The 26,576-nt window shown below is 33.5% G+C and overlaps 1 protein-coding gene across 1 annotated transcript; it reads left to right on the plus strand.

Annotated features, from left to right (window-relative positions):
• Window positions 1-2,895: 2,895 nt before the first annotated feature.
• LOC132718570 (heat shock 70 kDa protein 12A-like) lies at window positions 2,896-26,285 on the plus strand. Its single transcript, XM_060702287.1, has 12 exons — window positions 2,896-3,076; window positions 4,972-5,124; window positions 5,670-5,767; window positions 6,072-6,215; window positions 11,744-11,881; window positions 12,182-12,400; window positions 18,144-18,303; window positions 22,754-22,947; window positions 23,268-23,448; window positions 23,929-24,140; window positions 24,965-25,065; window positions 26,066-26,285. Exons 1-12 carry the CDS (start codon window positions 2,956-2,958, stop codon window positions 26,283-26,285), a joined length of 1,941 nt encoding a protein of 646 aa, XP_060558270.1. The 5' UTR covers window positions 2,896-2,955.
• The last annotated feature ends 291 nt before the right edge of the window (window positions 26,286-26,576 follow it).

A 26,576-nucleotide genomic window follows, 5' to 3' on the forward strand; every position in this document is an offset into this window, starting at 1 on the left:
CTTACGTAAATTACCAAAATGTGTTGTCAAAATATGCATAAAATAGCCCTTAATGCGTTAGTAATGGAGTAGGAATATAGTTGTAAATATTGAAAACTCAGTCATTGACCGCACAAAACATGTAAAAATATTACTTGAATCTTGAATCATTTTACATTTCCTATAATCGTAGTACATATTTCTCAAGTTTGATTTTATTGAAATATTTTGACTCATCTAGAGGCATGCAGCTTTAAGCTTAAAATATGTTTTTCTAAAAATTTTCCATTTATTTTAAAAGAATGTACACCTTTCATTAACTCCATTGTTTGTAGCTAAATGCATCATTTTCCCGTTTGTTATTTACACATTTTTACAGAAATATGATTATATAAATTTCTGGGTAATCTTAGTAGACATTTCAGTGAAAAATTTGCCTCATAATATGTTAAAATAGCCATTCATTTAGCTAAATGTGACACATTAGAAACTTGACTTGGTGAAGATGCGGCTTTAAGTAGTAGTCCGTACAGGCAGTCAAAAAATATAACTATTTAAGAGTCGCACATTAAAGAGCGAGCTTCAGAATAATGTAAAATTCTCACTGGGGGTTATAGAGGGGATTGTGGGGTATCGATCTCCCCGAGGTTTAAAAATATAACATTTTAAGGCCCATTATGCTTTTATTTGTTTTTCTTCAGCTTTTTTATTTTGATGTTCTTTTATATTATCAAAAAAATACACATTGGCCAATTACCTGAACCATCTTTTTCATCTGTTGCTTTTTGACAATGATGAGTAACAGTTCTGTTATAGTGATAAGTAGTTTACATGTTTTATATGGAAGTCAAATACTACATTGTTTTGACTACTTTTATGACAAATAATTTCACATTTATCGCTACTTTATTCAGGTAACAAGCATCTTACATTTCTCTGATACCATTATTTCAACATTATAAAATTCATCTTTCTAAAGAAGTATGTAAGATTTCCCATTAAAAAAGCATCTGGCGAACGGTTGTTACGGAGGGGGAGAAATATTAACTGCATTTTAAAATGGAGTTCAACATGGCACCAAAATTTATCAAGTAAATGACTGACAAAACGGGATATTTTTCGCAGCATCTTTAAACTTTAGGAATACACGATTTCTGTACTAAAATATTTTGAACGGTGGCAAAAAAGTGACTTTGCAACTTTTTTTTGTTTTTGATACTTTTTTTTTTGTTTTTTTTTCGTACATATTTTTTGTTGTTTCTTTTTGTTTGTCATACATTTTTTTTTAGTTTTGAATACATACTTTTTTTAGTTTTGCATACATATTCTTTTTAAGTTTTGCATACATATTCTTTTTAAGTTTTGCATACATATTTTATATTTTATTTGAGTTTTTGGTACATATTTTAATTTTTGTTTTGTTTTTTACTATTTTTCGTACATAATTTTACATGACACCATTTGCAAAGTAGAGGTTTGGATAATTACGCCATTTATAAAACACCATTTTCAAACACTTCGCCATCTGTAAATTACAGTACCCCATTTGCAAACGCCATTTGCAAATACCAACATTTTCATTTTTGGAGGTATCAAAAAGATAATAACACTTTTTAGTATATATATATACATAGACATAGATATTAACATGTATATATATATTTTTTTCTAAATCAATGGAATATAAGGACCTATTTAGATCTTTTATTGTGCATTAATGTAATACACCAGTCATTTGTAACCACCTTCCTTGCCCCCAGGGGAGTGCGGGTTAAAAAAGAATCGTGTGATGTCTGCGCTGTTCCGGGGCATAAGGCAGGAATGTTATTATCTGAATATCCCCAGCAGGGCGAAGATTTTACCAGTGGTCGGCTTGGTTTAAAGTCAATGCCCCTCCCCCCGCTATACTCAGGGGGTGGGGTTGAGTGGTGCATATTCATTCACCAATCAACAGCCTTTTCCAAATAGACACTAATATAATAGTAGATAATAATTTTAAAAAATACACTAATTATATAAAATACATATGATTTAAAAAAAAATGGGCCGAAAAAAGGTCGGCCGAAACCAGACTTGTGCGACCAAAAAACGATTGGGCCGATTCCAAAAAATGGGCCGAAATGTGACCAAACTACTGTCAACTATGGGCTGTTATGAGATGTGAAGGCTGTTTTGATTGGCTAAAATATGTACGAAAAACCAAAATAAAAAATGTACGAAAAACTTTAATAAAATATGAATGCAAAGCTCAAAAAAAAAAAAAATATGAATGCAAAACTGAAAAAAAAATATGTATGCAAAACTTAAATAAAAATATGTATGCAAAACTTAAATAAAAATAAATGCAAATGTCACTTTTATGCCGCCGTAATTTTGTTATATGAACAAATTATTATTATTATTGGATATTTTAAGTGGTAAAATTAATGAAACTTTTATCACTTAAGCATCATCAAAGTATTGACCGCCATCTTGATTTCCACCTCAAATATTTCAATGTCGAAGATCGAAAATAAGTCAGTTCTCAGTATTTAAGCAGAACTCAGATTACACCTTTAGACCTCTGGAACCCAAAGTGCGTTGATATGTAGCATATTAACGCACTTTGGGGTCAATTTCTCGATTTTGACCCCAAAGTGCGTTTGACCCCAAAGTGCGGTGCGAAGTTTAACGCACTTTGGGGTCGGACCCCAAAGTGCGTTTGACCCCAAAGTGCGGTGTTACACACCTACATAAATATAGACGTTTTTATTCAAGAAGTTTCAAAACAAAGCAATTACTGTAATATAACGTTAAACAGTTATATTCTGCATTTTATCTCTGATATGCTTGTAGTAGTAAGGTCGTAGTAGCTTTTACTTATGTTTTAAATGAAATATCTACCATAATATTGTGTTATTGTCACAGTTTCTCGACCATATCCGACGATTTTCGGTGAACACCAAATAGTCAACGTATCAAGCGGATAAAACAGACATGTGGCAGATGCGCAAACTCTCGCCAAGGGTGAGGCTACACGTGATTTTCGTGTCGGACGAAGAAGGAAATCAGTACTCGTTTCCGGTAGAACGCGGAAACTTTTCGCTCGATCTCTTAAGTAAGTACTAAAATTATGGACAACGTCTGGTTTGTATAAAAGTACATGAACATTGATCGATTTATAGAAGACGGATTGTATGAAATTATGTCACAGGATCGAACCATTTATGAACACCGCCGTAAACGCCTTGTTTCTAAAACAAAATCTGATATCCGGTCTAGATTCGTTTTATATATTTACATTGATTTTAAATAACGTTGTCGAATTTTAATCATTTTGAAAATATAAAATACCATAGATGTTTTCCTTTATATTTGCTGAGTGGAACAGCTCTCGTGATAAAATGATATTATTCTAATATAAATCTCTATGGATAAACGTTTATTAGTTCAAACTTATGTGAAACGTTCTCGCTATTATTACTAATCACTGTTGACTGAACAGTTCTGGTGTCAGGAGAAAATATGATGACATGAAGTTGATCGGCAAACAGCACAAACATTTAGCCACTTCTAACCATGGTCACCTCTCTCTTATAAAATTTAAAGGTTTTTGCTGATTTATTTTATAATCTGTATATTACTAAGATATGAAGCTACAGACATCAGTTATATTGCACGTACATTACTTTTATTACAATATTAAAGGTAACAGAAAAACGATAACCTCGAAAACTGACTGCTTTATATGCGGTAAAAGTGGAATGATTAAATGAACACATTGGCATGCAGTTAATTGTCCCCCGCCTTTTCGAAGGGGTATTTAGAAATAGGCTCCGTCCGTCCGTCCGTCACACTTTTGTGTCCGGTCCATAACTTTGTCATTTAGCAAATGAATCTGAAATAACTTAGCACAATTGTTTGTTATAATAAGACAATGTGTCATGCGCTACAACCAGACCCTTACCTTCACGTTCAAGGTCGCACTTGCTCATTCAAGGTCAACATTGTCTATTTGAGGTTATATGTCATATCCGGTCCATAACTTTCTTATCTTTGAAGGGATTTTGTAAATACTTGCCACAATTGTTCATAATATTGCGACGATGTGTCATACGCAACATCCGGTCACCTACCTCCAAGTTCAAGGTCACTCTTAGAGGTCAAAAAATAACATATTCTGTTTTAGGGTATACTTTGAGTGCAATCTAGAACTTCTTCAGGTTTTGAAATAACTTGGCACAAATTGTCACAATAATAAGAGGATATGTCAAGAACAACACCGGCAACCCTACCTGCATGGTCAAGGTCACACTTATAGGTCAAAGGTTAACTGATGCTGTTATATGGTATATTTTGTGTCCCGTATATAACTTCTTCATAGATCAAGGGATTTTGAATATACTTGGAACAAAGAGTCACAATCATAAGATGATATGTCATGTGTAACACCTGTGTCCCTACCTCCAAAGTCAAGGTCAAACTTTGAGGTCAAAGATTTACATAGTGTGTTATAGGGTATATTTGTGTCCAGTCCATACTTTTTTCATAAATCAAGGGATTTTGAAAATACTTTGCACAAATAATCACAATAATAAGATGATATGTCAGGCGCAAAACATAGGTCAAGATTAACTTAGTCTGTAATAGGGTTTATTTTGTGTCCGATCTATAACTTTTTCATAGTTCAAAGGATTTTGAAAATACTTTGCACACATAATTACAATATTAAGACGATATGTCATGCACAACACCTGCACCCCTACCTCCAAGGTCAAGATCTACATTTAGAGGTCAAATCTTTTAATGCATTTGCAGATCTAGCATTGATCATCATTTTGGACTAACAGTCCTTAAAACAATACCTCAATCTTTTGAAACAGCACAATTTCATGCTTCATATGAAACTTCCCCGAGGCGGGGGACGTTGGTAACTCTGTTACAAATTCTTGTTATGAATGAAGTTTCTCTCAATATAGGACTATTATATCAGAAACGGCTTATATTTTCAAGGATTGACATTTCCATTAGCTAGAGGTCTAGCGTACCATGATGTGTTTCAAGGAAAGAAAGGGGCAACGAAGCTTGTTAAGTTAAATAAAGGATCTTTTATAGAGCCGGATGGTGGCTGGTTTGCAGAGGGCCGAAAATATTTTATACGTAGAGGTATTACTTTTTTAATCAGAATAATTTCGTTCACAAATGCTTTTGTTCAAGTCAGTTGTTTGTAATGTACTTTGCATATATAGATATATAATTTCTTAATTTTACGAAGATAAGTAAATTTAGTTTTCTATATTAACTATGAATTATTGAAACAAGTTTCCAAAAAGAAATTTATGAAATCAGTAATTTTGTCTGACTTGATATACCATCTATCTTTTTCTTCTTTTTTCGTGAACAAAAACAAAGAGAATGAAAAAATAGTTAAATCCTTTATTTCCTAAAATCTTTCATATTTGAATCCACGTGGGTTTATTATTTAGACAAAGCAAATGTCGAGTCTTTTGACAAGATACAACATTCAAAAAAGTTTGTGTTCTAGGCCCTCCGGCCCAAAATACATAGTACACATACAACAATTTTGTAATATGATTGCGTCACCCTAACATTATTCAGTACATTCATATTTAATTTAGATATAAGTTCTCAACCATGCTTTGCATTATCATTATATTTCACGTTATGATAGAGTAACCAGTGTGTTTCAGAACCACGACGACGGTCAAATATCTTTGCTGTAGAAATGTTGAAGAAATACAGAGCTCTTACTCAAGGGGTTACCCTTTATTTTGATCCCGTAGAGGAGGTAATGTACACTAATCTTAACTTATTTTGCCCTTTATTGATGCACAAGAATAATACCCTCTCGCATGGAATTCAAATATAAAAGTAATAAAAAAACGCTCTAGACAATTGATTCCAAGAGGTTGGAACTTTTGTTCGCTCATACGTGACAAACCGCCACTTATAAAAGGTCATCTTTGATGATGATAAATACTTTTTAAATTAAAAAAAGACAAAAACAAACATTTCGATTGTAAATACAGGAACTTCTATGGTATTTATCATCACAAGTGCTTAATAAATATCAACATTTTTAATAATTACAGCCTACCAATGTTACAGCAGCGATTGATTTTGGCACGAGTTTCTCGGGTTACGCATACTCGTTCGCTTGGGACCCTTATACGATCTACACAAACGATTGGTCCGGCGAAGGAATGTCTGCTCCGACGGAAAAAACTCCGACCACAGTATGTTCTTTTCTGCTCTTAAGTAGCGAAAAGTTAAATTGTACTTTCTTAGTATAATGGTTCTCCTGATTACTCAAATGTTCGTATAGATTTTAAGGTAGACCACTAAAAAAACTAATGGAGTGCAAAACTGTTTGCAAAATTAAAATAAAATTTACCGTGTGTTTTATGAGTTTTGGGCATTTTTCTGAACTAAAACTTTGCTATTAGAAGGACTTTTTTTCAGAAATGGGGAAACTCCCAATAATCTTTAACATCCTTATTACTAAATTAAGTTTTCCTATTGCTCATTGTAAAGAAACAAATAATAATATTCACGAAACAAATAATACGAGCGAAATGATTGTTTCTAAACAAAATACTTATAATATGTATAAAAATGTTACCCTACCTCACCCACTTTCAACACTTATTTTGCCATTTCCCTATATAAAAAGTCTTATTCAAAATATTCCTAAAATTTCCACAATGAGGGGCTGTTTTCAAAGTCTGCCTTATTTTTTATTAAACGTTTATTGGTTGATCTTGCAAAATATAAAATACTTTTACCGTTTAGTTTTTATTTTTAAAATTATTAAACTTTGAAAATATCTGGTATCATATTTGATTTTAGATTTGGTATTATTTAGCCAAAAAATATATACCTACAATAATTATATAATTAAAATCAAACACATTTTTCTTCCATAAGGGATCTGAGAGATACATAAATAATGTTTTAAAAAACAAAGAAAAAAATTGCCTCTTCTGGGGTTTGAGCCCACGCCCCTCGGGTTCACTGCAGTTGACAAGTGATTCTAGCCTATCTGAATCAGCAGTGGTATACTCTAACATATTTTCAAAGCGGTGATATTTAGAATTATATTGGTTTAAGAATTATATTGGTTTGGTTTCGTCGTTATACCAGATAGACGGGTTTGATTTTCAGAAAAGAGCCTCCGTTAAGAGTCTAACGGCATTTTTTAGTACAAGCAGGTAGTCAATCGTTCTTACATAATTCGGGTACGCTGAATCCATTTTTTGCTCTACCGCGGCTGTACTTAAAGTCCTTGACCTTCTAAAGGTCAAATCAAAATGGCCGCCATTGTCCTTCACCATCTACTTAAAAAATTATCATTTCTGGTACATATCGTATTGTATGTCCGTTAATCTGCATGAAATAAAGTTTCAATTACTTTTAAGAATAATTGGCTGATAATCATACATGCTTTACACATTGACTGCAATGCCGGCCATCTTTGATTTCAAAATGGAGACCCTTTTTAACAAATATAAGTAAAGTGCTTTTAAACAAATGGATCCTTCTGTAGGAATGTGTATCAATAATTGTATAATGATATGAGCAACATTTCATGTCGAATTGTACACACTGTGTAGGTATACTGTACACTTTAATTTATATCATTATTTCAAACTATCACAGGTCATTCTTTTTGGACAATTAATCTTTTATCAGGTATCTGAGATCCCAAATGTCTTACATAAAACCTGCACATTTTAATTTACCATTAGATGTTTAGGTTTTCTTTTTTATTTAATAGAATAGCATTTGTGTTTACCTTTATGGACACTGGATCATTTATAATTTGAATGCCAAGAGTCAAGGTCAGTATGTAAATATTTTAAAAATTGTCTGTCATCTTCATAGGTCAGCGACTATGTCTTTGAGCCCGCATGTCTTTGCAACAATATCTATTGTACGACCCGATTAAAAATAGAAAAAAACAACAAACAACAGAATCCCTAAAAAACGATCAAAACGGCAAAATTGAAAACGTTGTAGGCTCGATTTGATTGAGCCTGTACATGGACGTTACTGGAAATTGCAAGGTACTGTCCAAGCACCCTAGCACCGGCCCTAAACAAAATTCATATATCAAAGGGGGAAATTGTGAAATTTGGAATTTAGAAACATGCGCAGATGTGTTTATACGATATGTTTTATTGTTGTATTGATATAGCTACTTTATAAAGGTTCGTATTTATTAATCAAACTTTAAACATGCCTAGACATGGCTAAAAACAGATAATCTATTTATTAATTGAAATAAACTCAAATAAATGGTAAAGTCATTTTAATCTTTATTATCTTTCACTTTGAAAAAGAAGTCTCGCAAACATGAACCATAAACAGTCTACGAGCTTGCACTGTCTTATGGTTAATGAACAATATAGAGTAAAACATCATAGGTTTACCGCGGGTATTTGATGATGGTACATACATAAAAGATTAGACAGTTAATTGATACCAATTCTGCAATTAATATATCGACGGTTTACTGCTGTTTACCCCTTATTATTAACACAGAATGATTTTATACAGCATTTTGGTTTTTTGATACTTAATCTTGTTAAATATATACTGTCGAAGCCTATGTTTTCAAATTTTATTAAATTAACTGAAAATACGATTTTTTTGCGTTTTGTCATTATTCATTGGTATGTATTCATTGTCTTAGTTAATATCAACGTCTACATTATAAGTAAGTCACTTTGTCAAGGACGCTGCGCCTTATTCTATCTCATGTTTTAATATCATTCAAGTGACTAAGATATATTCAAATCTTCATACTTATTTTGTTCTTGGCTATCTTTCAAAAATTGATGAGTATCTTATTCCATTATGATATAACATATTATTGATGTCATTTGCCACACTATAATTATTTTATCTCATATTTCTTCAGCTATCACTCCATAAAATTACTTTGGTTTTTCTTAGTGTAATTTTAGTCACTAAAATGTATACCAACTATTTTTGCACTATCCTGACAATTATGTAAAACAAAGATAAACAAGGGCGTGTCACTTGAAATGTCTCCGAAGCTCGGCCTCAGTTAAGGATCCATTACCTTTGTTGCTGGGTCGTGTTTGGGTGGCGTTCATCACCTTTCCTTGTTAATCTTGTTTTCCATTTTTTACATTGAAGGCATGGTTACTGTAGTCTTACAAGTTTTACAAAAAAAGAAACATTAAGAAGCATTCATTTATATCTTCAGTATTTCTTATTATTTTAAAAAGCATCCATGAATAAATGACAAAGATATAGACACAACCATCAATGTTCTAAATTGACCTATCTAGCTATCAACCTAGTGTTTAAACGTTACAAGTAGTCCTAATTTGCCACAAATGTATGCCTAGTTACGCTAATAGCCATCCATAATGACAGAATTCATGACCGGACATGACCTTCAAAATATTTATATGAGATGAAATATTACCTTTTATGTCTGAAATCTTACTTTATGCGACATTTCTTTTCTCACTCCAGACAAATTGTTTCAAAGTACCACGCATTTATCATTTACTCTCGCTGAATTACACATATATGGACTGGACATGACCACAAATGCACTCTCATATCATGACTTTTGAAATACAAGTGTCACCTGTGAACATTTGTCCGCTACATGTCGTCTTACAAAGAAGAGCCATATTTATCACAAATGATTTTTAATTCATCCACTAATGACAAAATCCTTAACCAGACTTTTTAGACACTTTAAGGAAATATTTTGTTCGCAGTCAAAGTATGATTTTGGTCTTTGATTTACATCATCAGCTGGGATTTACATGTGACTCATTGTCCATATGTGCCATATATTTATGCAGAATTATTTCAAAAGGCATAAATTAATGAGAAAGTTATAGATCGGACACAACCATCTTGTTATGTTTATATCATGATTTATTATATAGAAGTTTAACTGTAGACATAACCTTGCTTTTGCATTACACGACCGTTTCAAATTACACATTTACGCAAAGTTATTGTCGTTCCAGGACGGCGGCATATACAATAAACAAGATTTAAATATTTTTACCCGTACACCGCCTGCTCTAGGTCAATCAAAACAGATAATTTAATACCACATGATAACAAAATAGACGACAAAAGTCCTTACACAGGGGCCTCAACCACCATGTTCTTGTCGGGTTACCTATATAGGCAAATGAAATACCATCCTCATGCACGAAGCTCGGCACTAGTATGTAGGGGCTTCTATGGGATAAACACAATATGGAATATTTCTCTTACAAAAAGAAACATTAACTCTATTCTTCAGGAAAGTAGTCTATTTCATGAAAAAAAATAAAAGTTTTCGAATGCCAGCCTGGATGGCGATTTCTATATTACTTTTGGAAATACTAAGACTTTTTTTGAATATCAGGTCGTGCATGAAAAACTGTTGACCGGGTTCCCCACTAATGAACTTTTACAAAATTGTCTTTCTTGATAGACATTACCCTGATCTTTGGACTTTTGAATTGGCTCTCAAGCACGACAAGTCCCAGTACATGTTTTTGCGCAATTGACATTGACATAAGAAATAACCAAACAATTTTCATGGTATCCCTGTTTGAAGAATAAGTAATACTATAAGGGACATCATTCCTAATCCTATATAGGCCGTATATTTATGCTTAACTATTTCGAAATCCATCTCTTAATGACAGAATACTAAAATGAACATCTTTTTTTAAGCACTTTCAAGTCTAACTTTAGGAGTTGAGCTTCAAACCTGGGTCTTTCTAATGACATTGTATCAATGTGACACACATTATTGCAATTTATTTCAAAATCTATCCAGAAATGACATATATGGACGGGATTAAAAACGGGCAGACAGGGAAAAGCTCTTACTGAGAGATTTGTAAAGATGTCTGTTATCTTCATGTTTGTTTCTTAGTCAAAAAGCAGCCTTTTGCCTCCCATAACCAATGATTCATCCTATAGGTCGAGGTTATACGGAATTAATCTTAACGCCAAATTGTGATCGCAAATACCCCTAACTGACACAAGAGGATGCTCGGACAGATAGAAAGAATCGAATATAAAAAAAACATTGCAATTATTTTTAAAGAACATGCATTGCATTCTTAGAAGTATATAAATTACATCTAAATGACAAGATGAACGCAATTATGACTCTCATTTACGTTGTATTAGGGTATAAATTGTGACCTTTTTGCACCATAAAGTTTGTAATTTTAATTAGTATCACTGCACTAATAAAAGAAAACATTCCTGGTAATATGCCTTCTTGTGCTTCTTTACTTTTATTATAATACAATGTATAAAACTTAGGAAATTGTCAGCCATTTTGAAATCCAAGATGGCTGCCGCAATATTTTTTTGTTTGTTTTTGCATCTATTCTTCTCGTCAACACTTTAGCAGACTAAAATTAACAAAGCCTTAAATTAAAATGCCAAAAAATGTGTATATATCTCGCCCATGAGAGAATTAAAGTAAAATTAAAAAAGTCAATGGCGGCCATTTTGAAATTGATGTTTAAAGGTCAAGGACTAAAAATACAGCCGTGGTAGAGCAAAAAATGAATTCAGCGTACTCGAAATAGGTAAGTAAGCCCAACTACCTGCTTGTACTTAAAAATGCCGTTAGGATGAACATTTTCCCAAAATCAAACCAGTCTAAGACAAGTTATCTTCTTTTTTTTTGGATAAATTATGCATAAAAGTAAAGTTATAAGTGACGAGCTTCAATAGTTTATTATTATCACAGGTATTGCTATATCCAGATGGAAGATTTCATTCATTTGGATATGACGCGGAGGATGAATATGCTCTACTAGTAGATGGTGAGGTCTTCCACGACTGGTACTATTTCAGAAACTTCAAAATGAAACTATACTCTAATAAGGTATGACATCTTTGATATATTCAAAAAGGAAAAAATACAAACTTGTAATAAAAATGAAATGTAGTCTGAGGCTAAATAAGATGGAGCAAAATCTTGGTATTTCAAAATACAACCATAGTATTACGCTCACAATTGTTCAAAATATACAGAAAAATAAATTTACCTACGGGGAAGATGCTGAATTCATTTGGTTTTACAATACAGTTCATTAATAAACATTGAACAACGTCTTAGTCACAACGTAACATCTGCTAAATAAGCTACTGCCTGTAACATAGTACACCTTGCTGGTTTATTTAGGACTTGCGCAGAGACAGTGTTCTCCGAGATACTGACGGCAAACAATTCAAGGCTCTCACAATCTTTACAATGGCCATCAATTATCTACGGAAGAGATTGATACAAGACGTGCAGAGTAGAAATCGCCACGTGCACGCGGGAGATATTTCATGGGTTCTTACAGTGCCTGCTATTTGGTCTGACGCCGCTAAACAATTCATGAGAGAAGCAGCTGTCAATGTAAGTTTATTTTAATACTTTTAATATTATATATTGATATTATTGGCGACGCCGGTGAGCGGCGTCGTCTATTATGGAACGCTTTTTATTTTTGCCTATTGAAGGAGCTGTTATTATTAGCAGTTAATTTCATGTTGTGTTAATTAGTTTTATTTTGATTCGTAAAAATCAAGTAAACAAATGTGTTGTTATATTTGTATTTAATAACTTTATGTAAAAAGCATGTGCATTGTGATATTATTTTCACGAAATTGCAGGTTAAGTTTAACAGCTTGTCCCTTAGTTTTAATGACAATACTAAAACCCGGATTTCGAATATCGTTGTGGTCTAGATTGAGGCCGTATCAGTTCATTCATTCATTTATACACTTTCAAAATTTTCCTACAAGAAGAAAGTTCACCTGCAATTGAGTATAAGGATAGGTAATGGAACTGTTGTAAACGATTATCCTATTGATTTTATCCTTATTACATTTATATGTTGCGCAGAATGGTTGTTTTTACAAAGTGTACCAGTATCCGGATGTTGAAAGCTATCCGATTTTCTGCAATTACTGCTGACACATGGCCATCTATTTTTTTATGAATACTTTACCATTAATTTGCATGGTTTGATAAAACTGAACCTGCAGCATTTCATAATTTTGCTGTTTAGGGTGTTCTTTTGGGTTTCAGGTTTTCTTTATTGTAAGGGGAAGTAACTCATGTTTACTAAATTATTTGTTCTTTTCTGTCTATCTTAGGTATTACTTATAATACTATTTTTGTTGTATATAATTCACCAGTTGTAAGGTAATCAAAAGCATGTTAATGTTAATGTTAGGATTTCATATTTATTTAATATAAACTGGGAATTATTAATGTTATGTGCATACATGTATATCTTAGACAGTAGTAGATCTATATTGATATGTTGAGACTTATATTTTTTCTGCATTTAAAGAGATACAGTTATGTCATTATTATTAAAGGGATGAGACTTTCATTTAAAGTTATAAATGATAAAACATGTATTGATTGAAAATGTCCTTAAACTTGGATCAAGCAATATAATTAATAAAGTCTCAAAAAATCATATTCTGAATAGTTATTCTATTTTTTTTCTAACATGTGCATAGTTTGAAAAGGACAGCTTCTGTCTTATCTATTTGTAATGAAGGGACACCGGTCTCAACCTCCAGGTCTCCTGAGTCAACCCGACAACAGACTGTACATAGAGTAGATTGTTACTTGCCCTTGAATAAATTTGTGCACTAAATTTATAGTGGGTGATTTGTGCCACATGAAAACCAACATAGTACAAAAAGTAACAAAGTGGTTTGTTTGTTGCATTTTCATGTTTTTGCCCGGTGCCCTTGATGCAAAATACAAATCAGCCTTCATAAAATTTCTTATGTTGGTCACAGGTTTGAGTTCTGGTCAAGCTCAAAGTTTTTCTCATCCTGTGACTGCATATAAGCATGAGTTCAATTTCCTATGCTCTGTAACATAAGAAATTCACGAACACAAATCGATATAGTGGGGAAATATGTTGTGGTTTAGAACTGTTTCATTATTAAAGAGAAAATGTGTAGCAGGCCGGATAGCTCAGTTGGTCTTCTGAAAGTCATGGGTTCGAGTCATGGTCAGGCAGTTTCAGTCAGGGTTTAGAAGTGGTTTTTCAATTGACACATGTTTGATTCATTTAACAGATTGCATTATTTGAAATTGACAAGGGCAGTATTGTATGATACTTTTAGATCTACAAAGGGCATTTGATACAGTTGAACACACTATACTGCACATGAAGAAGTTGTTTTTCTTCTTCTTCATGAAACTTCAAGCATCTGTCATATATAATGACATTCTTACATGGTTTAAGTCTTATCTCTGATAGTAGCTGGTTGATGTGGCTGGTACTTATTCTACTACAGTCACTGCTCTGAGTACCTATGCTGTCCCCCTGATGTTCATTTTAGGTCCTCTTTTATGTCTAATATATGTCAATTACATGTCTTCAACCCTAAGCAGTAAGCTTTTATTATAATGCACAGGCACGAGTATCAGACCTTGGAAGAAAAAATATGGCCAGATTGATAAAAAAAACCTGTGTTCATCTTAAAAGTGTCAACAACCAAAATAAAATGTAAATAATGACCCCCTTTAAAAATATACTTCAAGTTGATAGAATATTTTTAAAGGGGATCATTATTTACATTTTTTGGGGGTTTTTATAAACACAGTTTTTTTTATCAATCTGGTCATCTGGTCATATTTTTTCTTCCCAGGTCCGATACTCGTGCCTGTGATTATATGCTGATGACTCAGGAATCCTTGTGTCTCATAAAATAAATCTGAAGAAATTCTTTCTTATAGCATGAGTCTTATAAGATTGCTTAATTGACTATAAATTGTCTTTGCATCTTGGCAAGACTCTTTTTTGGTTTAAGTTTCAACTTAAACTGGCCCTAGCCTCCAGGTCACATGTAATGGTACTGCTATAAAGTACACATCTTTTGTTAAGTATTTAGGTGCAAATCTGGATCAAATTCTTTTGGCGTCGCCCTTTGATGCTTTGCATCAATGATTTTCTTGTATTTAATATTTTGGTGTTCAGAATTTTAAAGCTGCATGCATCCAGATGAGCTGAAATAGATTTCAAGAAAATCAAACTTTTGAAATATATACTTAGATTTAAAGAAAAGTAAAAAGATCTAGAATAAAAGATCAAATTTCGTTGTAATGTCTGATTAATAGCCAATTTTGTAGTATTTGTCATTATATTTATACTGCGTTGTAACGCAGTAAGGATTATTTTCCATATTTTGACTTAGATTTAAAGAAAAGTAAAAAGATCTAGAATAAAAGATCAAATTTCCTTGTAATGTGTGATTAATAGCCAATTTTGTAGTATGTGTCATTATATTTATACTGCGTTGTAACGCAGTAAGGATTATTTTCCATATTTTGACCCTTTTTAGTAATCTACATGGGTTTTAGTGCTGTTTGTCATGTGAAAATTATTTCCTTTGTTCACTTGACAATATTTTTCTTTTAAATACATTATCAATCTTATTATTCACTCATTATCATGAATCTGGATGCGTGCTGCTTCAAAAAAAGTTGCTAGAGGGCGTAATTCGACAATTTTCAACTTTAAACTATTGTTACTGTTGATCTCGTGGAGGGGTTCTTTTTTTCCTGGTTTTTCTTAGATGTACTAATATTGCCTACCTTAAAAAAATTTATGGTTAACATGTTCGATTTACATATGAAAAAATATCTTTATTATTAGATTTTGTAACAATTGATTAGGTTTCATATATGAAGGGGTCAGTGCAAGATGGTACCTAACGGTATTTAACATTATTTTGAGAAAAAGGTCATTTTATGAAATTTTAGTTTTAATTGAAATATTTTTAAATTAATTCACTAATAAGTAATGTTATTAATTATAAGAACATTTGAAACCAAAGTTGTATGTTTTACACCATTTTTGACCATTTTATTGAAAGAAAAGTTATTTTTATCAAATGTGCTTATGCAAAAACGGTTCTAAATCCTATGGAGTTAGGACCTTTGTAACTTTTAATTGCATAAAGTATTTGAGCTTAAAATTTATATATCTTTCAACTTTTCAATCAACTAAAAGGTTATCATATAACCCCTAATGTATTTGCACATTAATATTAAGCTTAAAAAAACTTAAGGCGTATCAAACAAATCATCTATTGTATACTTTGTATTTGTTACACATTCTTTAGTTGATAAATTGATAAATATTTGCTTGATTAATTAATTGATTAATTGACTGACTACAGGAAACAAAAACAAATGAGTTTTAAACATATATTCTTCATAGAAAGAAAAATAAAATTTAACATTCAAGCAAGTTAAAATATAAAAGAACCTATCTTACGCATAAAAGTTTTGTTTTTAATAATTCAGAATATAATTACATGTATTTCAAAAATATTGTGTGAAGGAACTGTAACAAATGTATTTTCACTAGACGACTACATTTAACCCATTACTTCATATACACGCCTTTTAACGCCTTTTTCACCCCCCCCCCTTTCTTGTTGTCTAAAAGGATAAAAAAATGCCTTATTTAGGCCCCAAACACTTGTTTTTGTTTGAGAAATGTTGTTAAAAAAAGTGACCTCTTTTTCGGCGCGGCCCTCCAACCAAAAGATACATCAGGGGGATGTGCCCCCTTCGTTTGGGGGGTTTGAAGGGGGGCGGAGTCCCCCTCATCGCCAAGAAAATTTTGGACTTGTGAGAGGCTGTAAATGACCCCAGATTGATCATAAGGTAACGTGTAACCAACGCTGAAAAGCATTTGACTCTATCTCAATCCATTGAGAAGTTGCAGCACTTTGAAATCAATTTTGATGAAAAAGAAATCAACGCAAAATAGTGATTTTTGGCAATTTTGAGATGTCCCCTCGTTGCCATGGTAACAGAAAATTTAAGCCTGAGCATGTTGTTGCAAGGGCAATGGTCCAGTCAACATTTGTGCCAAGTTTGATTAGTGTTGAAGCAGTTTCTATAGTATTATAGCAATTTGAACTTGTAACAGGAGACTTTTCAATGAAAACAGCCATTTTTCACAAAATGCTCATGAAGTAATGGGTTAAATAACCTAAGTTACAAATATAATAAAATACATCAGCTTTAGCTGTATAGTTTCAATATCTCAGAATATGGTCTCGAAAAATCAAACAAAAGCTACTAGAACATGCCTTTGTCGCTAAAATGTAAAATATTTAATACAATTAACATTAACTACCTAAAGCATCCTAAATGCTAAAATTTAAACATTTCCTCTTAAAAAATAAACTTTATGGTAATATACATGTATAGAAAATCTCAAACAATATTTTTAAGACTTAAATGTCTTCATGCAAAATTTTAAAAAGGGATGATATGGTATATGTGCAACAAAGGTTCTATCTCCATGAGCACAAAATTCACATAATAATATTTGTAATAATTTTCACACAAATGAACATTTCTGCAAATTAATTTGACAAAACATACAAGAAAACATTGTTGTTGTAAATTTCCATGCACATTTTGACATAAAATCAAAATATAATCACATTTTCATATATTTTTTGTCGCCTCAATACAAGAAAAAATGGATAGATTTAATGTAACAAAGGTACCAACTCCACCTTTGGAGTTAGGACCTTTGTAAAGTTCCTCCAAGAACCATTTTTACCTTAAAAACAAAGAAATGAGTAACAAAGGGAGGTTATTCTAATTCCAAATAACGTTCTTTAAATCACAAAGGTCCTAACTCAATTTCATCCAAAATTGTAGTTAGGTACCATGTTGCACTGACCCCTTCATATTCAACATATAAGTTTACTCAAAATAAACAGCCCTGTAAATGAACAAAAACAATGGATATAATATCATAAACTGAGGAATTCATATATCTATCATTTGAAGCATTTATGTGTAGCCATTACATACAGGCTAGATATTATACATTTGTGACATTTGGGGGAACAAAACCAACATAGTGGGTTTGCGACCAGCATGGATCCAGACCAGCCTGCTGTTCGCTATCAGTTTCTGTACTTGTTATAGGGTTTGTAAGCGAACAGCATGGATCGTGATCAGACTGCGCGGATGCGCAGGCTGGTCTGGATCCATGCTGGTCGCAAACCCACTATGTTGGTTTTGTCGTGACACGGCTCATATAACATGTGCCATAACTGATAGACTGCGTACAACCTTTTTTATTTAAAAGGCTGGTATACGGTCAGAAAATCTAAAGCTCGTTCTAGAACCGGAAGCAGCCTCGTTATATTGTAAGACTCTAGATGAATCTGAAATACACGTCATAAGCGGTACAAAAAGAGACAACCCGCTCGCACGTGGCAAACGTTACATTTTACTGGATCTAGGAGGTTAGTTAAACAAAACATTCATGAATTCCTAAACTCAAATCAGTTTTTAAAGTTGGTCAGTTATTCAATTATTATTTTTTTGGCTTTTGTTGTATAAAAGAAAAAAAAAATGAAATTTCATTTAAATTTTTTAAAAGGTTTTTTAGCCCCGTATATGCCCAAAACGTAAAATGTCCAAACGACGATAAATTTTCCAAAAAATTGACGAAAAATGTCTCAATCCCCGTTAAATGCCCAAAAACCCCTTTAATGTAACGTCAAAAAACAAAAAATTTTTCGAAAACAATTGGTGTCAAAAATGCCAAATAAATGTCAAAAATTTTTTAAATTTTAAATTTCACTTATTTTAGGAACAAAAAAATCATCGCCATTTTAAAAAAGTTTCCATGGGGTTTAAAAAGTCCCGATTAAGTACTTCTCACCAGCCCCCGGCAAACCCCGGGGACCCCCCCAACGACCCGGGATAAAAATTTGTTGCCCAGGGTGAATACCCCGGTGCATACGGCGATACCCAATTTCCATACTTATAACAACCCAGGATGAACTCCGGGCCATCCATGCACAGTCCAGTTGAAACTACGGATAATGCAGATAGTAAGTGGACGACGGATGACCTAACACGATTTTCAAACGTTGTTAAGTCTTCGATCAAAGAGATCATAAAAGCTAAGATCCATGCTAGCACAGTCCCGGATGATGCCGGCAGAGTCCCGGATGATCCCGGCAGAGGCCCGGTACGGTCAGATAGAGTGCCGACAATCACCGGTAGAGCCCCGGCAGAGCCCTTGATCATCCCGGACGTTGCCGACAGATTTACGGACGTACCCCGGTCGTTCCTGGATCACCCGACCGACCACCGGGACTCTAACGGGATGCTTGTGAGATTTTTAAAAAAGTTTTAAAAATGTATTTGAAAATAAGTTGATTGTTGGATACAGTCTATCTCCCTTACTATTAAAAGGGGAAAAAATAAGTTAAACCGAGGTGCATTGTACTGGTGCTTTATACCGGGCACTTAAAAGAACCAGGATCGCCTTTGGAACGGGGCGTCTTCTGTATCATGCACTATCCCCCGAAAAATAATATTCAGTAGAATCCCTACTAAAGACCACCTCGGATTTAAGACCACCCCGCTTTTAAGACCAGTTTTTAAAAGAACGGAATTTTCTGTTCTTTATGTCAATTGTTACATGATCCAGAATTAAGACCACCTCTGCCACTTATCCACTTTTAAGACCACCAAATTCAATCCCAATTCATTATTTTGTTCTTTATTTGACCTCACTATTGAGACCACTGATATTAAAGTTGACACCTACCTAGATCTTAAATGTGTTGTTATGTTGTTATTATCTGCTTGATTGCTCTTAGGCATGACACTTTATTACACAAGGTGTCAAAAACTGTTATTTATGGGATATATAATGAAAAAAAGGTGAGAAAGTTAATTTCATAGTGGTTTAATGTTGCTTTATGCACATTTGTTTGGTGGAGAAATAATGTCTGATATGATATGTGAATTATGTACATCATACAATAATTACTATTGAAATCAGAACAAAGAAAATTTGATATTAAATTTCTTCAGAAATATGTTTTCCTCCCATCAGATGTAACATTATAACATACTTTCATATTGTATTTGCAGGTTAAGATACATACTGTTTGTTCATACAAAATGACTAAAATAGGCCCTGGTCATAACGTGTGTAAGCAATAATAAGAATATCCATAATTAAGACCACCCCGCAATTAAGACCACTTTGGTCCAGTCCCGATGGTGGTCTTAATTGAGGGTTTTTCTGTACTTACAATCTTCAGGAAGGTTGGTCATATGGGCAACCGGTACCAACGATAAAAAAAAAGTCAAATAAAATAAGTTATTATGCCCCCTTCGAAGAAGTGGGGGTATATTGCTTTGCCCATGTCGGTCGTCGGTCGGTCCGTCCGTAGACCATGCCATTTCCGCTCAATAACTAGACAATGCTTTGGCTGATGGTCCTCATATTTGGTGTGGAGGTTGGTCATGACTAGTAGATGACTCCTATTGATTTTGGGGTCAGTAGGTCAAAGGTAAAGGTCACAGTGACCTCACAATGAAAAGCTTGTTTTTTAGAAGATATTTTGTGTGTAACATTGTCTCATTGACAACTACAGGGTTTACTCAATTCATGGACCCATGGTCATATTGGTTCTGCCCATGGCAATGATATACATGTATTCCATAACAAAATTTACTATGCAATTTTTATACACATTTAAAAATCTATGTTATAATATTAAATTGGCTGTGTTTAGGTGGGCATACATGTTTTACAAACATATCTTGTTAACATCTGCATTGCGCTACCCTACACTTATAGCTATATTCAGTGTCGTCACTCGAACTCAACCTCCAATCAAACTCGGGAAAGGCTTCCTTAAGGACGAATTGAGGACGCCTTGGTCAAGGTGAACTCAAGTGTAGAATTGTATTCATATTTGAAAGTCTTCCTCGACTTACCCGAGGAAGTTTGAGTAGCAAATCACCCGTACAATCACTGTTATAGGTGATCTGTTCAATCAAAATATACAATAATTACATAATTCATTATGTATATCAATTAGAGTTCAAGATAAGTATTTGATTTGAGAGTATCATAAATATGAGTTTGGTTACAGACATCATTTGTACATGCACTTTTGAAAATGATTTACAGAATAAAACGTTGACTAATGAGCAAGTGGTCTGTGTACAGTAATAATTCATCTCTATATTTAAATTATTTTCATGCTTCTACCATCAAACTCAAATAGGTCTACAGTGTATTCTGATCGAATATCACCCTCCTAGAATATATTTCTCGGGGAATATTTCTTATATCACCCTGGGGTACATAACTCTTACATAACTCTTGTGTTGATAAAAACGATAATGCTTTAGTAACCAGTTAGCATAATGCAAAATGACAGCCATGTGTTATTTATATAATATTGTTAAGTTAATATTTGACATAAAAGTAATTTTTAAATGTACATGTTTGTATCCAACCAGCACAGCAAGAAAACATACTATTACGTTAAGTGTCTATTACGGTGGCACAGATGTGACACATGGGTGTCTTTATTAATCTTGTTCACACGAGATATTATCTTGTTCCCACAAGATATTATCTTGTTCCCACGAGATATTATCTTGTTCCACGAAATAATTATCTTGTTCCCACGAGATAATATCTTGTTCCCACGAAATAATTATCTTGTTCCCATGACATTATTATAGCCAATCAGAAGCTGTAAAATAGTAATATAGCAGTTACTTCCCCTTATTTAGTTGAACATTAACTTGATTATATATACATTATATTCATGTATAACCATCCATGTAGGTTGATCTTGAAAGTGCCACACTGTAGGGACATACAAAACCTTAACTACCAATTACTGGTGTTTAATAGCGCATACCCTCATCTGGTGACGCATTTGCGTGCAAACTGATCTGGGGTCGACACTGGAGGGATACATGTAAGTAGCCTTTCAAAACTCTGTATTTATAAGGCGGTTGCCCCGCAGTGGCTTTCAGTCCACCACGCGCGAATGAGTAATAATCGAATACAAATGTCCTAAATCAATGTAGCATGAGAAGGACCGTCTTCGCAGCACTTAAGAAAAAAGTCACAAAACCCATTTAACACGTGTTGCGTATATGCTTATAACGACCATTGTCGAACCATATCCCCCGACAAGCAAATGCGTCATCCTATCAAGGTCTGCACTGTTCGCTGTTGAATCTGTAGGTCAGATTTTAACTGTCAAAGCAGTTAACCCATTGATTAGCTCACATGGTTTATACAGGTTAACTGCTTTGTTTGGCAGATAGAATTGCATATTTTTTCTTAACTTTTGACCACTTGACAGTAAAGGATATGCAACTCTGTCAACGCCCCTATACCGTTCACAAACTTTCGGGACGGACACTTAGACACTCGGACGGACAATGGCAACGCTATATGGGGCACAAAAAATATTGAAGAACACAAACAATGCTTAAACGTATTGCTTCGGTGAGTTAAGAAGGCACATGCCCCTTGCGCCCCATCGGGATCTGCAACTGGCCATGCACAATAATGTATGATAAATTTTACGTCGGGGGTAAACCAGAGGGTAAAATCACGGGTTAGTTGGATAGACTGTTACAGTATCCAATACAATAAATTACAAATTAACATATGAAAAGTTGAGACATTTATCGTTAACCGATTTGGACATTTATCAGCACCTAATTTGTTACTACATTTTTCGTTAATTTTTGGACGTTTATCGTTAAAGGAGTTTTGGACATTTATCGGCGATTGACACATTTATCGTCAATTTTTGGACATTTATCGTCGTTTGGACATTTTTCGACGTTTGGACATATATCGGCGCTATAAAAGTACATTGATTAGTAAATCGTTAAAAAAAAATTCAGGCGGAACCGCTGACATGTCGGCACACGAGATTCTCGCGGACGGGAGTCTGAAGGAGATTCACAGAGCAACTGGTGATTCCCTTGGTGGTAATAGCGTCGATGAATCATTTAACAGAACAATGAGCGAAATAGTTGGCCCAGAAAACATGCTTGATTTCTTCCAGGACTACAGACAAGATTATGTTAATTTCATGGTAGGTATCATATTGTAGCATCCACATAAGTCATTATATTTAAATCAAATACATGTTGTTTAATTCGATGAGCGCGCGTGATACTTTTGTAGTGTTGCATTCATTAGATATATATGCTAAACATTTTTACTAGAATTGTTTTGCTCTGTTTACATTTTTTTTACTTATTTTCTACTGTTTGATTCATAACAATATGCTCAAGAAAAGATGCCAGACTATCCAATTTATTCAATTTATTAAGAAAGAACTCTATACTAACAAGACAAAAACATACGACATCTAAAAACAAAGAATTTAACAGATAACTTTATCTATTTCAGCGGGATTTTGAAGGGAAGAAAAGAATGCGACTGAAAGACATTAGCAATGTTGTATTTAAATTCCCGACATCACTGGCCAATATTGTGCTTGAGAAGTCCAAGAAAACGATGGAAGAGGCGATACAAACAAGTCCACATGCTTCACAGATTAAAATAAACGGGGACAAATTAATGTTCAGTGGTAAGTCAACAATCAAATGTGTCCTAAAGCAAGATAAAATGTCCAAAAACTGACTAGAAACAATAATACAGAGATCTGCTCATTTATCCGCTTACAATAATGAGTAAGTGTGAAAGCTTTAATGGTACTTTACTGTTTTCAAGAGCAGTGATTAAATTCCATGCAAGAATACTGTGTGATTTCTATGATATCGTAATATTCAAAACAAGGGATTTCTTGCATAGAACTGTCTATTAACTCGATTTATAGATCTAAATACTTTCTTTTAAACTTACAAAACGGATAAAACAATGAAACATCCTGACTAAGAATTTAAAACAACAAAATATTCAAACTTTGGCAGTTTAGAAGGGTGTTTCCGCTGTTATTACGTGTAAAATACATTCCGAAACTGAATAGTGTCGCTATGACAAAAAACTAAACATTAAAGGTAAATGTAAAAGACTTGGATGTTTAGAAATATTTGGTTGTATATTTAAGGTGAAATGATGTATAAGCTGTTTGAAGGGACTGTTGATGGTATAGTATCATACATCAAACAAATGAAGGCCAACCAGAGACTAGAGACTGTTCACACTATTGTACTGGCTGGAGGCTTCTCTAAATGTGACCTCGTTACTGATGCCATTAAACAATCGTTTCCAGAGGATCTGATTTTATGTCCAAGTGACCCTGGGATAGCTATACTAAAGGTACAATTGACAACGAGATATTGATTTAAAACCGTTTTCGAAAATGTCAGAATTTATAGGTCACTTGATTTCTTATTTTTAGTAAAAATAGTAAATATCGTTTGCCTTATATTTGCACTTTAATTAACTTCTAATTGTTAGTGTTTTGTGTCATTTATAAATTCGTATACGGGTATACAGTTCTTTATTTGTCTGGAAGTCTAATGCCCACTTTCCTATACAGAAGCATGGTAATGCATGCCGATGTTTATCGGGTAAAACCCGCATTGGGGAAAAATTTATTTTTTTGTTTTTCCCATTATGATTTTATTTCTGCTTTGATTTCCCTGCCCTTTTGATTGTGCATTTCGTGTTTGTGAATCTTTTTTAAAAATTTTCTTTTATAAGTTTTTAACTACAAAAAACAGTTGATATTGAATACTGTTTGTGTAAGACATCGAAAAATAACTTTATTTTTTTATTTTTTTTTGTGGTGTAATTAGAAGTAAATGTGGTCAGTTCATTAATTCATGGGCGAATAATTTCGAAGTTTTGACACGAATACCCCTTGAATACAAATGCTAAACAATTTTAATATAATTTATAATATGCGCTTTCATGTCATTCGGAACTCGGCAAATGTCAGTTTTTCTAATCCCCATGTACAAAAAAACGTTTACCTTTTTAACTTCACTGTGCACTACCTTTCATAATTGATAAGTCATTCGAAGATTTAATGTACCCTCGGATAAGCTAGGAAAACCAAAACTATTTCCATTCCGGTGTATTCGCAGTCATTAAGAGTTAGAATTTAATTGCAACGTCATGTGACCGTTTTATTTCAGGGAGCGGTGTTAATGGGACAAAGACCAGAGATTATAGTTGAACGAGTTGCCCGCTACACGTACGGTGTTAGTTATGCTAGAAAACCATTCTACGAAGGCAAGTATATATGTACACTAGTAAATATTGCAACAACACATCAGTATTCACAATCAACGGAAATTCATTATAACATAATGTGTTTACATATAAGATATTTTTTCTATTTTTATTACAAGTCCTTGCACATATTGGGTATATCTTTAGATATCACTAAAATTCGTAGTTTTAGGCTGTTTTTAATAAAAAATAGTTCTAAAGCTGCTCGCCTGATGAGTAAGAATATTTACGTAAAATATCAAAGATGATTTCTTAGAATAGTAAATGAATTACACTTCATTTAATTTGTACACTTGAGAATATATTTTGTAATTAGAAAGATTCTTAAATTTCCATAACAACAAGATTAAACCTGGAAGCGTGCTTCTTAATTAACTACAGAAATCTGAGCTATATAAAATCATTATTCCTCAATGCACCCTCCTTGATAGACATATACATGTAATGTGTAGTACTGGTCGAATATCACCCTCTCTTATATCACACAGGGCATATAACTCCTACATGCCTCCATATTCAGTAGTATACCAGTTGTCTCCCCTGGACTGACTGCTTATTAACAAACGACAGTTAGTTTTGATGCAGATATTGGCTGCTTGAATAATAAACATTCCATAAATTAAAGCGTATTTATAAAGCATATATCAGTACATATCATAGTCTGCCTGCATGTCATGAAACGTTGCGCGTGAAATATTACCTTTTTAAAAGTACTCGAATAAAAATTAAATTTACTTTAAACAAGATTGCAGATGTGTGCATCGAACTATTCATTGACACCCTATCCTTAATCAAGTTAAAATAGCACAACTATATTTATTAAAATTCCAAAAAACGGTTTTGGATAAATCTCGCAAGCACGTGTTGTCGTGTTCACGTGTTGTCGTGGTCACGTGTATTATATATTTAACGTGTTGTTACAGGGTAAGATCCGGAAGAACTAAGAGCGACACGTAACGGCGAGGAATATTGTGATGATGTATTTGAGAAGTTGGTTGAAATAGGACAACCAATCAGAATAAACTGACGTGTTTACTGTCAACAGAACAAGTTTACCTACAATCACCTAGGAGCAAACAGAGGAGGCTGTATACAAAATTGTATGCTTCCATCGAGACCCAACCCGGAGTATGTAATGATGACAATTTCTGTGTTAAGATAGGGGAAATTATTCGCCATCCACCGGAAGAGGGGATGGCCAGACGTTATGCGATCAAAAATTGAAATAAAATTTGGTGAGACAGAAATGAAAGTTCGTATATTTGAGAAGCAAAGTGGTGTAGAATATAATGCAAGGGTGGATTCTTTATAAGATTTTATCACCTCAGTCAGATGTATGGGACGGATAACATTTAGCGTTGCATGTTTTATGTCGTTTTATATCAAGCAATTACGGGAACTTAAATTACTACAATAACGTCCCTTTGTGGGGTTTCCTTGGGGAAAGAATTTACTGATTTCAGGGTCCTGTACAATTAATTTCAAATTTTAATTTTAAAAAAAATCTGGATGAAA

This window comes from Ruditapes philippinarum, unplaced genomic scaffold (assembly GCF_026571515.1).
Source record: "Ruditapes philippinarum isolate M1 unplaced genomic scaffold, ASM2657151v2 ctg3313_1_1_1_1, whole genome shotgun sequence".
In the NCBI taxonomy this organism is placed as follows: Eukaryota; Metazoa; Mollusca; class Bivalvia; order Venerida; family Veneridae; genus Ruditapes; species Ruditapes philippinarum.